This window comes from Eretmochelys imbricata, chromosome 25, assembly GCF_965152235.1.
Source record: "Eretmochelys imbricata isolate rEreImb1 chromosome 25, rEreImb1.hap1, whole genome shotgun sequence".
Classification (NCBI taxonomy): domain Eukaryota; kingdom Metazoa; phylum Chordata; order Testudines; family Cheloniidae; genus Eretmochelys; species Eretmochelys imbricata.
The window spans coordinates 15,649,526-15,666,937 of record NC_135596.1 but is presented as its reverse complement, the minus strand read 5'-3'; the positions used below and the strand labels follow the sequence as shown (position 1 = coordinate 15,666,937).

The 17,412-nt window shown below is 43.3% G+C and overlaps 1 protein-coding gene across 5 annotated transcripts in view; it reads left to right on the top strand.

Moving 5' to 3' along the window:
- Positions 1–17,412, top strand: part of CRTC1 (CREB regulated transcription coactivator 1) — a 75,942-nt gene that overhangs the window by 23,049 nt on the left and 35,481 nt on the right. For all 5 annotated transcript variants that reach the window (XR_013348735.1, XM_077841922.1, XM_077841921.1 and 2 more), the window contains exons 2-4: positions 11,586–11,702; positions 14,853–14,990; positions 16,502–16,563. Coding sequence is in view for 4 of the 5 variants with exons in the window: in XM_077841922.1 (XP_077698048.1) it covers positions 11,586–11,702; positions 14,853–14,990; positions 16,502–16,563 (317 nt within the window). In the remaining variant the exon portion in view is untranslated. The remainder of the gene's footprint in view (positions 1–11,585; positions 11,703–14,852; positions 14,991–16,501; positions 16,564–17,412) is intronic.

Sequence of the window (17,412 nt, the reverse complement as noted above, 5' to 3'; positions counted from 1 at the left end):
CAATGCCTGATGGGGCTAAAACGTTGTCGCGGGTGGTTCTGGGTACATATCGTCAGGCCCCCGTTCCCTCCCTCCCTCCGTGAAAGCAAGGGCAGACAATCGTTTCGCGCCTTTTTTCCTGAGTTACCTGTGCAGACGCCATATCACGGCAAGCATGGAGCCCGCTCAGGTAACCGTCACCGTATGTCTCCTGGGTGCTGGCAGACGCAGTACTGCATTGCTATACAGTAGCAGCAACCCATTGCCTTGTGGCAGCAGACGGTGCAATACGACTGGTAGCCGTCATCGTCATGTCCGAGGTGCTCCTGGCCACGTCGGCCTGGAGCAGCTGGACAGACATTGGCGCAGGGACTAAATTTGGAGTGACTTGACCAGGTCATTCTCTTTAGTTCTGCAGTCAGTCCTATTGAACCATCTTATGGTGAGCAGGCAGGCGATACGGATTGCTAGCAGTCGTACTGTACCATCTTCTGCCGGGCAGGCGAGAGATGAGGATGGCTAGCAGTCGTATTGCATCATCTTCTGCCGGGCAGCCATGAGATGTGGATGGCATGCAGTCCTTCTGTACCGTATGCTGCCAGCCAAAGATGTAAAAGATAGATGGAGTGGATCAAAACAAGAAATAGACCAGATTTGTTTTGTACTCATTTGCTTCCCCCCCCCCTGTCTAGGGGACTCATTCCTCTAGGTCACACAGCAGTCACTCACAGGGAAGGTGCAGCGAGGTAAATCTAGCCATGTATCAATCAGAGGCCAGACTAACCTCCTTGTTCCAATAAGAACAATAACTTAGGTGCACCATTTCTTATTGGAAGCCTCCATGAAGTCCTGCCTGAAATACTCCTTGATGTAAAGCCACCCCCTTTGTTGATTTTAGCTCCCTGAAGCCAACCCTGTAAGCCATGTCGTCAGTCGCCCCTCCCTCCGTGAGAGCAACGGCAGACAATCGTTCCGCGCCTTTTTTCTGTGCGGACGCCATACCAAGGCAAGCATGGAGGCCGCTCAGCTCACTTTGGCAATTAGGAGCACATTAAACACCACACGCATTATCCAGCAGTATATGCAGCACCAGAACCTGGCAGAGCGATAACGGGCGAGGAGGCGACGTCCGCGCGGTCACGTGAGTGATCAGGACATGGACACAGATTTCTCTGAAAGCATGGGCCCTGCCAATGCATGCATCATGGTGCTAATGGGGCAGGTTCATGCTGTGGAATGCCGATTCTGGGCTCAGGAAACAAGCACAGACTGGTGGGACCGCATAGTGTTGCAGGTCTGGGACGATTCCCAGTGGCTGCGAAACTTTCGCATGCGTAAGGGCACTTTCATGGAACTTTGTGACTTGCTTTCCCCTGCCCTGAAGCGCATGAATACCAAGATGAGAGCAGCCCTCACAGTTGAGAAGCAAGTGATGATAGCCCTGTGGAAGCTTGCAACGCCAGACAGCTACCGGTCAGTTGGGAATCAATTTGGAGTGGGCAAATCTACTGTTGGGGCTGCTGTGATGCAAGTAGCCCACGCAATCAAAGATCTGCTGATATCAAGGGTAGCGACCCTGGGAAATGTGCAGGTCATAGTGGATGGCTTTGCTGCAATGGGATTCCCTAACTGTGGTGGGGCCATAGACGGAACCCATATCCCTATCTTGGCACCAGAGCACCAAGCTGGCGAGTACATAAACCGCAAGAGTTACTTTTCAATAGTGCTGCAAGCTCTGGTGGATCACAAGGGACGTTTCACCGACATCAACGTGGGATGGCCGGGAAAGGTACATGACGCTCGCATCTTCAGGAACTCTGGTCTGTTTCAAAAGCTGCAGGAAGGGACTTTATTCCCAGACCAGAAAATAACTGTTGGGGACGTTGAAATGCCTGTATGTATCCTTGGGGACCCAGCCTACCCCTTAATGCCATGGCTCATGAAGCCGTACACAGGCAGCCTGGACAGTAATCAGGAGCTGTTCAACTACAGGCTGAGCAAGTGCAGAATGGTGGTAGAATGTGCATTTGGATGTTTAAAGGTGCGCTGGCGCAGTTTACTGACTCGCTTAGACCTCAGCGAAACCAATATTCCCACTGTTATTACTGCTTGCTGTGTGCTCCACAATATCTGTGAGAGTAAGGGGGAGACGTTTATGGCGGGGTGGGAGGTTGAGGCAAATCGCCTGGCTGCTGGTTATGCGCAGCCAGACACCAGGGCAGTTAGAAGAGCACAGGAGGGCGCAGCACGCATCAGAGAAGCTTTGAAAACCAGTTTCATGACTGGCCAGGTTGCGGTGTGAAAGTTCTCTTTGTTTCTCCTTGATGAAACCCCCCGCCCCTTGGTTCATTCTACTTCCCTGTAAGCTAACCACCCTCCCCTCCTCCCTTCGATCATTGCTTGCAGAGGCATTAAAGTCATTGTTGCTTCACATTCATGCATTCTTTATTCATTCATCACACAAATAGGGGGATGACTACCAAGGTAGCCCAGGAGGGGTGGTGGAGGAGGGAAGGAAAATGCCACACAGCACTTTAAAAGTTTACAACTTCAAAATTTATTGAATGCCAGCCTTCTTTTTTTTGGGCAATCCTCTGTGGTGGAGTGGCTGGTTGGCTGGTGGTCCCCCCACCGCGTTCTTGGGCGTCTGGGTGTGGAGGCTATGGAACTTGGGGAGGAGGGCGGTTGGTTACACAGGGGCTGTAGTGGCAGTCTGTGCTCCAGCTGCCTTTGCTGCAGCTCAACCATACACTGGAGCATACTGGTTTGGTCCTCCAGCAGCCTCAGCATTGAATCCTGCCTCCTCTCATCATGCTGCCGCCACATTTGAGCTTCAGCCCTGTCTTCAGCCCGCCACCTCTCCTCCCGGTCATTTTGTGCTTTCCTGCACTCTGACATTATTTGCCTCCACGCATTCGTCTGTGCTCTGTCAGTGTGGGAGGACAGCATGAGCTCAGAGAACATTTCATCATGAGTGCGTTTTTTTTTTTTTTCTTTCTAATCTTCACTAGCCTCTGGGAAGGAGAAGATCCTGTGATCATTGAAACACATGCAGCTGGTGGAGAAAAAAAAAGGGACAGCGGTATTTAAAAAGACACATTTTATAAAACAGTGGCTACGCTCTTTCAGGGTAAACCTTGCTGTTAACATTAAGTACATAGCACATGTGCTTTCGTTACAAGGTCGCATTTTGCCTCCCCCCACCGCATGGCTACCCCCTCAACCCTCCCCTCTCCCCGTGGCTAACAGCGGGGAACATTTCTGTTCAGCCACAGGCAAACAGCCCAGCAGGAATGGGCTCCTCTGAGTGTCCCCTGAAGAAAAGCACCCTATTTCAACCAGGTGACCATGAATGATATCTCTCTCTCCTGAGGATAACACAGAGAGATAAAGAACGGATGTTGTTTGAACGCCAGCAAACATACACTGCAGTGCTTTGTTGTACAATGATTCCCGAGTATGTGTTACTGGCCTGGAGTGGTAAAGTGTCCTACCATGAAGGACGTAATAAGGCTGCCCTCCCCAGAAACCTTTTGCAAAGGCTTTGGGAGTACATCCAGGAGAGCTGCGAATGCCAGGGCAAAGTAATCCTTTCACATGCTTGCTTTTAAACCATGTATAGTATTTTAAAAGGTACACTCACCGGAGATCCCTTCTCCGCCTGCCGGAGGCAGCCTTGGGTGGGTTCGGGGGGTACTGGCTCCAGGTCCAGGGTGAGAAACAGTTCCTGGCTGTCGGGAAAAACGGTTTCTCCGCTTGCTTGCTGTGAGCTATCTACAACCTCATCATCATCTTCTTCTTCTTCGTCCCCAAAACCTGCTTCCATGTTGCCTCCATCTCCGTTGAAGGAGTCAAACAACACGGCTGGGGTAGTGGTGGCTGAACCCCCTAAAATGGCATGCAGCTCATCATAGAAGCGGCATGTTTGGGGCTCTGACCTGGAGTGGCCATTCGCCTCTCTGGTTTTCTGGTAGGCTTGCCTCAGCTCCTTAAGTTTCACGCGGCACTGGTTCGGGTCCCTGTTATGGCCTCTGTCCTTCATGCCCTGGGAGATTTTGACAAAGGTTTTGGCATTTCGAAAACTGGAACGGAGTTCTGATAGCACAGATTCCTCTCCCCATACAGTGATCAGATCCCGTACCTCCCGTTCAGTCCATGCTGGAGCTCTTTTGCGATTCTGGGACTCCATCATGGTCACCTCTGCTGATGAGCTCTGCATGGTCACCTGCCGCTTGACACGCTGGCCAAACAGGAAATGAGATTCAAAAGTTTGCAGTTCTTTTCCTGTCTACCTGGCCAGTGCATCTGAGTTGAGAGTGCTGTCCAGAGTGGTCACAATGGAGCACTCTGGGATAGCTCCCGGAGGCCAATACTGTCGAATTGTGTCCACAGTACCCCAAATTCGACCCGGCAAGGCCGATTTAAGTGCTAATCCACTTGTCAGGGGTGGAGTAAGGAAATCGATTTTTAAGAGCCCTTTAAGTCGAAATAAAGGGCTTCATCGTGTGGACGGGTGCAGGTTTACATCGATTTAACGCTGCTAAATTCGACCGAAAGTCCTAGTGTAGACCAGGGCTTTGAGACTAACCAATTTATTTGAGCATAAGCTTTTGTGAGCTACAGCTCACTTCATCGGACAATTGTTTGTTTCCTGCTGAGGTAACTGAGTTAGGAATCTAGTTGTTTGGAATGTGCAGGCAGTCAGGGTACCAAATTGTTACATGACAAATTGCTGTTTCATTGTAAAGGTGCTGCTGTCAGCACATAAGATGTTCTTGGTTGTATCACTTTTGTAGCTTTTGGAAATAATATGTTTTTTTTAAATACAGCTCCTTTCACAAATCTAAAATAGCAAATTAGTAGCATGACATTTTCATTTGGGCAGCATTTCGTTTACAATATACAACTGCTTAATGCAAAACCATTGTTTTTAATAATGAAATTTCTAAATTGATCTTTTAATTTAAAATACATGTTTCTCTGGGAAACATACAGTATAAATTGACACTGTTATCTTGGACCAAGAAAGTAAAATATCTTGGTGAAGTCCCAAGAGTTCAAAATAGAAAACTTCCATTAATTTAATCTCAGTAGAGCAAACTAGAGTTGAGAAGTGTGAAAGGATTTGAGAATAATCTCACTCTGTAAAGCAACCTTTTATTTTCAAAAATGATGATCAGAGTATTTCAAAGGGTCCAACCTCTTTTGTCTCTGGGATTGCATCTTTAATTTACATTTTATGCATATAGTTGACAGGTTCATACCCTGGTGGAGTTATTTGGATTAGAAAAAGGAGGAAGTATTTGCTCTGGTGGCATCCAGTATCTATTCCAATTTAACTTGCTTCTTACCATGGAGGCTAAGTAATCCCTCTTAAGACGAGTCACATGTTTAGAGCACTCACAAATCGTAACAGTGAAATTTACATTGCTTTTTTTCTGGTTTGTGCACACACAGCAGACTTGAACTGCATTTTCTTGGTATCAGGCAAATATTTGGAGCATAAAAATGCTGCTCAAACTTCTAAAATATCAGTCAGTTGACAGTGTCATCTGATCACACAGAGTAACTTCAGGAAGTGGCCAGATGAGGATATCTTTCCTTGTTCTTCTTCCTTGAGTGATAATCATTATGTATTCCACTCTTGGTGCATATATACCCCATGTGCCAAAGATTGGAACCTTAGGGCCAGTAGTGTCCATTGGCCTGCCACCGGTTTTCTTTGTGTCCCCTGTCAAAGGGCATAAAAGGGTTGAATAGGGCCAGCTGCCTCTCAGTTCCTTCTCACCATCTTTGGCTGAGAGATGGTTAGTGGTGTCTATACTCTAGCTATTTTTTCCTAATTTTTTTTCTACTGTAAATGCTATATGTAGTTAGTGTTAGGATTAGTGTTGAATTTCATTTGGGAAACTTTTTATATTGCTTTAGTTACCCAATATTGGGACTTCAGTCCTTATGGCTGATCAGAAATCTCCTGAGTTCAAATATCTCTCATGTGACACAACCATTTCGCTTAATGATGGTCTTTCAAAGTGCCTTTTGTGTAGGTGAGGGACACATCATGAACAAATGCTCTATTTGTTTACTTCAAAATTGAATTTGAAGCTGTTCTTGCTAGTTAAATGTGAGACCAGCATTGGATCTGGGTATGCTGGATCCCCCAGGTTTGGAACTGTCTTCTTCAAAAAGTGCACCAGCAGCTACCATGCCTTGGGCTTGTCTGCCTCTTCTATTCTTTTGGCAAAGGTTCTGGCTCCAAAATCTTCATCAAAAATGGGTAGGAGACATCATCATTTCTGTAGGGAATGTAAGATCACCTTTTCATGGAGCCTCAAAGAAAGGACAGAAATCTTCTCACCCATCTCTAAGGGTAGTTCAGGGCATAAATGTAGTTCCTTTGACACCCTAAAGCATGTCTGTATTCTTTGGTACTTACAAAGAGTAGCCCCTTGTGCAGGCTGTGAGTGAAAAATCTCAAACTTCTTTCTAAATTACATACATCTCTGCCAGAAAGACTGGTGATGCCAGTTAATGATGGTCTTTAGGGACTAGCTCAGCTAAACTCTGGCCCCAATACATCCTACCAAGAGTGTGCAAAGTGTCATCCTTCTTTGAACTAAATACTGTAGTTCTGACCCTTCAAAAGGTAGATTGTTAGTAGCATTTTAAACCTCACATGGGATACTGGAAGATTGTAACCAAGACTCACACCTCATTGTTGTTGCAAGTGTCATTGAATGTGTGCAGTATTCAGTATGTCTACTGCCACTTGTAGTGAGGTTTTAGCTGCTAATTGTGATTAAAGATTTTAATTATTCTCTGGACTCTTGTGGTACTTTATCAGGGATGTCCATGACCCTTTGCCAGGAAAGGTATTTGGAGAGGAGTGTTTGATAATTAGAATTCCTCATTTGAAGACTGTCTGGGGATAGCTTTTCCTTCCAAATATGTCAATTCACTTAAGTCTCTTCCTTTGGGGTAGATTTGGAGCTTTATTTTGTACACTCCTGAGCTGGTGTGACCACAAAAGAAGCCATTTGTAAAAAATTACTTGGTGTGTATGCTTCTCAACTGAAGAGGAAACAACAGACCGCAATCACAGTCAAGACAGCTGTCATATTTTTATACCTGCTCTTGTCAGAGTCTAGCTGAGTCTCCAAGAAAGAAGCAACACTTCCACAAGATGTGTCCTTGAGCTTTTTCTTTGGGTGCTACTTTGCACCCAAACAAGCAGCAGATTTGACAGTTTTGTCAACAGCTTTTCTGAACCAGACCCTCTGATTTATTTTTGTGAAACCTGGAACAATATTACAGCAGGACAATGGGTCCTTGAGGTTATTCAGACTGGATATTCCATTCAGTTCCTGACTATTCCTACCTCTCGCCCAGCTTCCCTGTCTCTTTTCAGGGACCCCCCTCAAGAGGATTCTGCAACCAGGGCTTGAATCTCTTGTCTCTCAGAGCATAGAGGAGATTTCTCTTCAGTTCAGGGAAAAGGGTATTTATTCTCAGTTTTTCCTGATGCCTTGAAAAAAGAGAGGTTAGAGTGTAATTCTGGATCTGAGAAGAATCAGTCATTTGACCATTCATATTCAGTGTGTTGCCCCGAACCTTAATAATCTTTTCCCTAGATCCACAAGACTGCTTTACAGCTCTTGACGTCCAGAACCTGTTTCCATATTTCTGTCCAACCTGCTCTTAGAAAACATTTGCAGTTTGTAGTGGGAACACAACAATTCCAATGCACAGTTCTCCCATTTGCCTGGCAGCTGCAAAATGCAAAATTCACAAAATGCTTTGTGGTCATGGTGACGTTTCTCAAAAAGCAGAACATTTCCATTTATACTTATCTTGGCAGCAGGCTGATTCCAGGTACCCCTCCTCAGCTAGCCTCAAGCAACATTTATTATATTCAGGTACCTGCCAAACTGGTGCTCAGGATAACTGGGGAGAAATATCTTTTGATTCCATCAAAGAAGATACATCGTTGCTGTGGTGGAATCTACTTACCACAGTTCAGGTTCAAAGTAGTGACAAAAATTATAAATGAGTTACAGTGCATCCCTCAAATGTCTATAAGATAGTGTCTGAAGAATTCTAGGCACATGGCATCATGCACATTCTTCGCTCCCCATGCCAGACTTCAACTTCATTGTATTCAGAGCTGGTTGAAGTTGATACTCGCTCCAGAGAAGTACCCTATAGACATGCCTTTGAGGGTTCATCAACACTTACTTTCTTCTCTATACTAGTGGAAAAATCCGATTCATATGTGCAAAGGTGTTCCATTGTTGTCTTCTCTTCCCACATTAACACTGATGATGCAGCTTCCAGTCTGGGTTGGGGAGTACACTTAAATCATCAGTTGTAGGCTCTCTGGTCAAGAGACAGATCTTGTCCTCTCAGAAAGCATGTGTAGCTTTCTACCTCTAATCCAAGGCAAAGTGATACTGGTGATGACAGAAAACACCACTGTAGTATTCTGTATAAATTGGCAGAGAGGATCCAGGTAATCCTCTGTCAGGAAGTATCAAACACTGGATGTTGCTCAGGACTGAACTCCCTTGCAGATTGGCTGAACCAGCCATTTTCTTCTGACCACAAATGGTCAGAAGAAAGAACTCAGTTACTCAACAGCTCTTATTCAACAGATCTTCCAGAAGCGGAGTCACCCAACCATAGACTAGTTTTGCCCTAGAGATGAACACACAATGCAACACCATTTGCTCGAGAGGGTGCTGAATTCAAGGATCTCTACTGGATGCTTTTCTAATGGTTTTGGGGTCTGATGAACCCCAACCCATTGATTCCTTTAATACCGTATACATTGAGAAAGCTTGGGCAGAATGCTGTAACGTTGATATTAATAGCACCAGTTTGGCCCAGACAGTTCTGGTTTCCAAACCTCCTGAGAGTTATTGTAGGGACTCCAAACGTGTTGTGTCTGGTCTCAGGTTTGATCTCCCAAAATGACAGGAAGACCTTTCATCCAGACCCAGTGTCTCTGCACTGTACATCTTGAATGCTTGCTGCCTAGCTGAAGTGGAGAAGTCTTGTTCCAGGGATGTCCTGATCATTTTGAATAATAGTTCAAGGACTATGTAGGAAGGACTCCACAGGGACACAATGTCAAAAGGAAAAGATCTACCATTTGGACAGAATGACTTCACACCTCACTCTCCCTAACAGACATTCTTTTAATTTTAGGTGACCTGCTCTTGTTAAAATCATCTGGACTTTCAGTTAGTTCTATAAAAGTTCAACCTGTGGTTATATCTGCTTATAATCCTCAGATTCAAAACCACACAGGTAGAGCCACACAATGTGAACACAACAGGATTCAGGTTGGTTCGGAAAACAACCCAACTCCCCCAGGCTCAGGTCAGGTGGGTGAGGATCTGGGGTCAGGGTTAAAAATTAGGCCTGAGTAGACCTCTATGCATAGTCTTTACACATCCAACCATGTCTAGATCTCTGAAGGGATTAGTACTCCCTCTGATTAGAGAATCCTCTCCTTTGTAGGATCTTAATGTGTGATATTAGTTGGTGTTATGGGTCCTCCATTTGAACAGTTATCTGTGTTCATTACATCATCTTTCCATGAAAACATTGTTTTTGGTGGCTGTTAATTCTGCTTGTTGTGTGAGAGAAATTCAAGTTTTAATGGCAGGCTCACCATACACTATCTTTCATAGGGATAAGGTGTCTCTCTAGGTAGGAAGTTTGGATGGGATCTAAAGTAATATCTATTTTTCATGTTAATTAGACTATTCATGCACTTGTTTTCTTTCTGAAACCTCATGCCAGTGATTCTGAAAGAAAATTACTCTTTAGATTTTTCTAAGAGCTTTATTTGCATTTAGATAGAATTAAGCCATTCAGAGTCTCTTCTAGATTATTCATAGCCTATGCCTAGGCTGTATTATCTGACTGTTCTCAAATAGGTAAGCTTGATTCCCCTGACAAGTCAAAAGGTCACCCGGCTTGAGTTCATGCTGCATCTGTGGCTTCCTTTAGAAATGTCCCCATAGCCGAAATCTGTAGGGCTATCACCTGGGGTTCAATTCACATGTTCAAAAAACACTATGCTATTGGGGACGTATCCCGAGCAGATGTTTGCTTTGGCAGAGTGGTCCTTCAGTCATTATTTGGTTAAGACTCTGATTACCCATCTCCTCACACAGGGTTGCTGTACAAGTCTCAAGAATGGAATACATGTAGACAGTTGCTTGAAGAAGGAAAGACCATTATTTAACTTACAATAACTGGTGTATTTTGAGATGTGTTTTTATGTGTATTCCATGACCTGTTGGCCTTCCTTGCTATTTCCTTGCTATTTGTGAGTGAAAATGAAAGATCTGTTGATGTACATGCTACAGTGCTTCTAGTCCAAGGATTGAACATTCTTTAAACAACTGTTCATTGCCAATCTAGGAATGCCCGTCTTACTTTTCGGAAAGTAGAACAGCTAAGCTGTCACATTTAAATGATCCCAGCCTGCACTTGGTCAGTCTAGCAGAGGGATATGGTGGCACTGTGACATCAGATCTGACTTTGCTGTGCAAAAGCAGTACCGAAGTCAAGGAGAAATGCCTGAAAATGGAGTTAGTAAACTGGTAAATATGATTTGGATGCAAGATTTTCTATCTTGAAAAGAAAGCCAGTCACTTAAAACTTTGTTAAAAGGCAGGTTCTGTTGATCAAAAGTGGTTAAGGATATGCAGTTCTCTGGAAAGAGAAGGAATAACAGTGAAAATAAGATGACTTAATTTCATGTGCAAAGGTTTCTTTTTTTCCTTTATCTCTTTACAAAAACTATTATTGGTTAGATGAACACATAGAACATGCTGAAATGTTTTTCAGGTAGTGTGTTGTCATTTAACATTTGAACATGTTTCCTGCATTCTCTGAAACCGTACTGTTTGTGTCACATTGTTCACTCTCATACAAGTCTCTTGTAATTCTTTTTGCGGATACAGACTAACACGGCTGCTACTCTGAAACCTGACATTCTGGACATAAGAGCTATCTGCAGCTTGTCTAAAGAGCCTTTTCCAGTGTTAAGAAACTGGCGCCCTGACAATAAGAGGATTTCCTACGCAGTATAAAATTACAATTTAGGCTGAGTAATTCTGTTCAAGGACAAATGCCGAAAACTTTGCAAGTTTTGTTAAACAAATACATATATTTTAAATGAGAATGATTTTGTTACATATATATCTGAGCTCTTTGAACTTGTATCTAATTTTGGCATTAGCATGGTCAAACATCAGATTAATGTAAGTTTTTAAATTCTAGCTCTTTAGTAGGTGAGATAAATACCTTATGGTTTCACATAATTTATTGATATAAACTTGCATGTGGTCACTGTGATTACAAAGCTGACTTTCTATCATTTGTCAAGCAGAATTGGCAAACTGTCATCTTCAATCTTACTCTTCATAGTTAAACTTATTCATGAGCTGGTGTCAGTTTTCCTTTCACACTGTTTGGAATGGAAGCTGTTCTCAGTGATGTCTGAAATTAAGCACAATTGAATGAAATGAATGTTGTTTTTTAAAGTATCTCTCCTAGTTGCAATCATCCTTTTTTTCTTATTTCTTTAGTTACAATTACAGAAAACACAGTATTTGCAGTTGGGACAGAGTCGTGGCCAGTACTATGGAGGGTCACTGCCAAATGTGAATCAGATTGGGAACAGTGCCATGGACTTGCCTTTCCAGGTGAGCTTCAGCTGCTGTTTATACATTTTAAATCAGAGCTGTGACTTTCTTCAACTGGAGACTATACAATAAAGGCTGATAACAGGCCCAGAGCACAGAATCGTAACCTCTGCAGATCAGCGTAACTGTATTAAGATTTGTCAGTCCTAAAGAATGTAATTTTAAAGTATAAAAAGCGCATAGTGCTTTGTGGAAAAATATATGTTACCAAGAAGTTGATTGATACAGTTCTGCTGCGCTCTGGTTGTGGACATCTTTCACAGTTGGTGCTACATAAGTGCATGCTGCCAAACAGTAACTTTGCTTTATTAATGATTATAGTGCCCATGTGCATCTGCATGGTACTGTTCAGAGGCAAGGGCCTTCGTTTTCAGGTTTTATTTGTTTAAAATTTCCTGGGAATTTATTGGTGCTTATTACAAAAATTAAAAAAACTGTAAAAACCAGTTCAAAAAATTGACTTCACAGTTTCTTGGGTAAATATTGGGGGGGTAGGAGGAAAGGAAAAAAGCAACAAATAAAGACAAGTAAGTGTATTGAAAGTATAAGCAGTTTAATGCTGTGGTTTATTTCATGGACTGTACATCAACAGTACATACACACACATATGCATGCGCATGCATATATCTGCCACGACATTGCCTTACTTTAAAAGACAGCCTTGCCTCTAGACATAAACTAAAGCACATCTACTTAATGTACTGGGGGGAGGGATAGCTCAGTGGTTTGAGCATTGGCTTGCTAAATCTAGGGTTGTGAGATCAATCTTGGAAAGGGCCATTTAGGAATCTGGGGCAAAAGTTGGGGATTGGCCCTACTTTGAGCAGGGGGTTGGACTAGATGACCTCCTGAGGTCCCTTCCCACCCTGATATTCTATGATTTTGTGATTCTGTTAGATTTTCTTAACATGAGTGTTTTTACATACTTGAGTGGTCCATAATTTGGTCAAAATTGGTAAAAACCATGTAATAGCTTTTGTAAAAGTTTTTAGTAAAAAACCAAAAACAAAGGGCCTTATTCACAGTGTGACCAGTATTGGACTTATGATGGGACCCGTTCCCAAAGGGGTGACAGTCTAAAGGCGCAAGTGGAAACACACTGGACAAAATAATTCCAGCCACAGAATAAGATGGGGGTGGGAGGTGAGTCTATTACAGCGTGAATATTTTGTGGAATTGGGTGCATATTCTTGGCACCTTTTTTGGGGGGGTAAAATGCTTTAATCAAATGTCCTGTGGCTAAACTTCAGAGTAGGCTCCATTCTTCAATATGGCTATTACTGAGGTTTTGTTATACTCTGGCTAATTTTTGAAATGACTCCTTTATCTAGATTAGTTTTCTCATGATGCCTGAAACTGGTGGCTTGTTTCATTTCATTATTTGTGGTTTATATACTAAATCTGCTTAGCTTGCTCCTGTATTAAAAGACATTGTCAGAACAATCCTAGTTATGCATTTTTTTGCCCATGTTACTGATCAATATCCCATATTACTAAAATGGAAAACTTTTAAAATCTCATTTAATTTTCTCTGTTTAGGTTGCTTGTGTTCTGTGTATTTAAAAGTTTTACATAATGTCAGTTGCTACAGTTTCTAAGTGCTCTGCTCCTGTGTTTCCTAGACTAGGGTAATAATTTCCCAACTCCAAGGAACAAAAACTCTTCCATCCTCCCCAGAACCAATCCTCTGCCCTCTTTTCACCCCTCGAGCTCAAGCTCTGCAGAATTCCTTCCCAGGGTCTTCTCCATGCAGGACCAGCTAAATTCCCTCTAAGCCGCTCAGCTGCTTATTAAGCCCTGCGCAGGGGCTCAGTGCTGTGGTGGGGAGGGGCACCCCTCCCCGCCAGCTCCACCACAGACCTGCCCCGGACTTGCCATGGCCAGCCGGGGAGAGGAGCCTCTCCCTCGGCCTAGCCCAGCCCCGCCAGAGCTGGGGGAGAGGCGCCTCTCCCCTGGCCCCGAGCTGCTGCCGCAAGAGAGGGCTGGGGGGGAGTCCTCTCTCCCCACCACAGCCCCGGGGCAGCCTGGACTCCTCTCATCCCCGGTGGTGTAATGGCAAGATGGCTCTGTGGTTTGGCAGACGGACAATACGCTGTATTTGCAGGACCTGAATGAAGGAGCAAATTTAGGATTTTCCAAACAGATGGCGCAAAGGGATTCAGCAAAGCTGTTATGGTTGGCAAGGAGTTGAGAAGTGCCCAGTTTTTCCCACGTGGTTCACGGACAGCCCTTGATGTACGAGTGGAGGCTGAGCATTCTGTTCTCCCACTTATGCAGCTTTGTACTGTGATAACGTAGAGGATTTCGAGTGAGATTGCTTGGAAGTCTTGTCTGCAGCAGCTTCGGGTTCTGGGAAACCTGTTGCCAAATAGTAAAAGTTCTAGTGGCATATACATTGTTCTAATGCATAAGATCCATAGAGTGGAGTTGACCGGACTAGTTGTCTTCCCAATCTAAATTAAACTTTTAGAAAGTAAATTCAATTTTAAAATGTTTGTTGCTTTAATCATCTTTGTTAGCAACATGAGAAGGAAATTTCTTGTTTTGATATTTTTATTTTGTCAGTGTCTCTTAATATAATTATGATGCTGATGAGAGGGGGTGAAAAAAATGCCTTGAGAGAGACATTTCCTACAGAGCATCAAGTGAATGTTAGGAATCTGAAATTAGAATTCAGTGTACTCGATGAATCCCCTTCCTGCATCTTTTGCCTTCATGGTTAAGTTTAAGCTCCATTTGTCAGCATGTTCCTTCTGGATGCATGCTGCATGATACACCAGGAGTAACTTATGCACTAGTTAGCAGTAGGTTCATAGATTACTCTACTCATTTCTATCATTCCTGGTATTTCAAAGATGGGGTAGGACTTAAAGGCTGGAAAAATAGTGCAAATTTAGGAAATCTGTTGCGTCTGCCTCCCCCTATTACTAAACTCTCTTTTGGGAGGTAGTTTCCAGTGCTTCTCCATTCCAGATATAGTGTGATCTGTCTAGTATATGAAAATTACATTTAAGGAAAAAGTTACATTGTCCAAATGATGATAGGTTTATTTTTAGTGCATACAGAATCAGGCCTAGCTGTGGATATATTGATTCTGTCCGGGTGGTTTCTGCATGTATTTTTTTGTTGATAACTTTTTACCTCCCTTAGACTCCTTTTCAGTCATCTGGACTGGATACAAGTAGGACAACTCGGCATCATGGTCTGGTGGACAGAGTGTATCGTGACAGAAACCGCCTTGGGTCACCACACCGGCGTCCGCTGTCTGTGGATAAACACGGAAGGCAGATATCCTTTGATTTATGGTGTGGCATTAAAATGTTGCCTTCGTCAGCACTGTTCGTATTTAAAGTTTGTTTTACAAATTGTTTTAAATAAATGAATAGATAAGCCCCAAGCATTGTAGAGCGCGAGTGTGGATTCTAATGGGGGACTCCTGAGTTCCATTCTGGTTTTGCCACTGATTCATTTTGTGACTTTGGGCATAAGAACATGCCGACTCAGATTAGAAATCCACCCAGTCTCACATCCTGTCTCTGACAGTGAATCATGTCAAAGGAAGGTGCAAAAAACCCCATAATGGACCAACTGTCTTGCTTGTAGGGGACGTTTCTTCTGAACTCTGGACAGTTAATATCTTCTGTTCTGAAGCATTATCCAGTGTAATGTAACTGGATAGTCTCCTTATTGCTATATGGAATTCTGATCTTTCACAAATCCTAATACTTTGCTTCTCTGTATCTCAGATTCCCCAGCTGTAAAGAGGGGCCAATAATACATACTTAGTTCCCAGAGCTGTTGAGAGGCTTAGGTAGTGCCTTGAGATCCTTTTGTGAAAAATACAACAGAAGTGCAAAATGGCAGTGTTGGTGGGTCTGACTCCTCTTTCAAAACTGAGCAGAACCAGGACTGAATTTTTTGCAGGTGATTTCTTTCCATTTCTATTACAAGCTGACTCATATGAGTTCAGTATCTGCCAAGCACTATTTCTTGGTGACTTTCATAAAACAGAATTAGTTTATTGCTGTTGACTAGCTTTAAAAGTGCCAGTGTGAGAGTAGTTATTGGAAATGAGGGTGATCCTCCTGTTACTCAAAAGTGACAACTGCTGGTCAGCTGAGTGGCATTATGTGATATCTCTCTTTAGAGGAAAGTTGTGATACAACCTATATACACGGAGGGAGCAGTATTAGTGTGTGTATGATGGGAGGAGAGATGTGTAGTTGGAATAAACTGTATCTGAAGCTATAGGTTGAATTGTGTGCTCCTAGCAAGGCGCCATATTTCATGACCCACCCCGACTTGTCTGAGACGACTTCAGCCTGTGTGTGTGTGTGTGTGTGTGTGTTGGTGGGTAGCAGGGAGAGGGGATCATTTTGACAATAGTGTGTGTGGCTAGGGAAAATGTAGGATTATACGGGAGGAGGTCAAGAAAAACGTTTGAGAAGAAGGTGGAGAGTGATTACCCCTTCATTTGACTGTTGAGAATGACTCCCTGTATACCACTCCACCCCAGTAGGTATAAGCATTTTTTGTTTATGTATTGTCAGGCTTGAATTTTTAAGTAGGAACACCCTTTCCTACAGCACCTACAAAGCCACCATTAACATGCATATTTTGTTTGAAATGTCATGCCAAAATCAGCATTTCCTCCACAAAGAAATGCTCTTTGCTTTTCTCACTAGAGTGTATTGGCTCTGACAAAGTAACTTAAATTATTCCTTGTTCAAAGCTTTCAAATGGGCCTGTTATTTAAACAAGAGGCTCCTGGTTTTCTCCCCCTTAACTAATTGAATCACGTGGACAGTTGTCCATATGGCACTGTGTATCTGTCGCCTCCATCGGATACAAGCTGGAGAAGGTTAGTGGCATAATTCCATGTGCATTGGTATTTGGTCCAGAGACTTAGATCCTGTGACAACCCTTAGAAGTGCAAGAAACATTTGTTTTTCCCTGTGGCAGCTTACAGTACTTAGGGTAATCTGGATTGCCATGTGTGTTTTTTTTTTTTTAACTGAATCTCGAACTTAATGTTTTTTGAACTCTGTATGGATTCTTTTAAGAGAGTGTTTTTTAAACTTAAAGTATGCCAGTGCATAATTAGATTTTGAGATATAAAGTTTCCCAGGTTTACGTCTATAGAGGGGTAAGATGCTCAGAATTACTGAGTTAGAAAATCATAGGTTTTTACCACTACATTGGAAGTGGGGCTGGTCTTTCTTCACAAGCAATCAGTGAGCAAAGAATATGTAGTCATTTGTCCCCACCGTCATGCCCCTTGCACCACAGTTGGGAACAAGGAGTGCCTATGTGGTATGCTGTGCTTACCAGTTTGAGGACACATCATCATGCAAGAGTGGCAGAGTAGAGGACTGGGATCCTGGGACTCCCACAGTTTAATTCTGGCTCTATAACAGGCTACTTTTATGTTCCTTGGCAAGTCAGTTTCCCTTTCTGTAAAATGTGGGTGATATCTTCCTCGCAGAGATGCTGTGACACTTAAGCAATGTTTATAAATTGCTCTCAACTCCAAAAGTGCTGCTGCTTACTCTGAGACCATACGCTGCCCCAGTGGTACCAGCGAGAGCACACCCCAGATAGTTTTCTATCTGTAGCGATTCGTTTGTTCGTCTTTGATGTTCCTCCTAAACTCCGTTGTTTTGTTGAAACAGTTACTCTATAAACGTGTAATAAATTCAGTTCTGTAAAG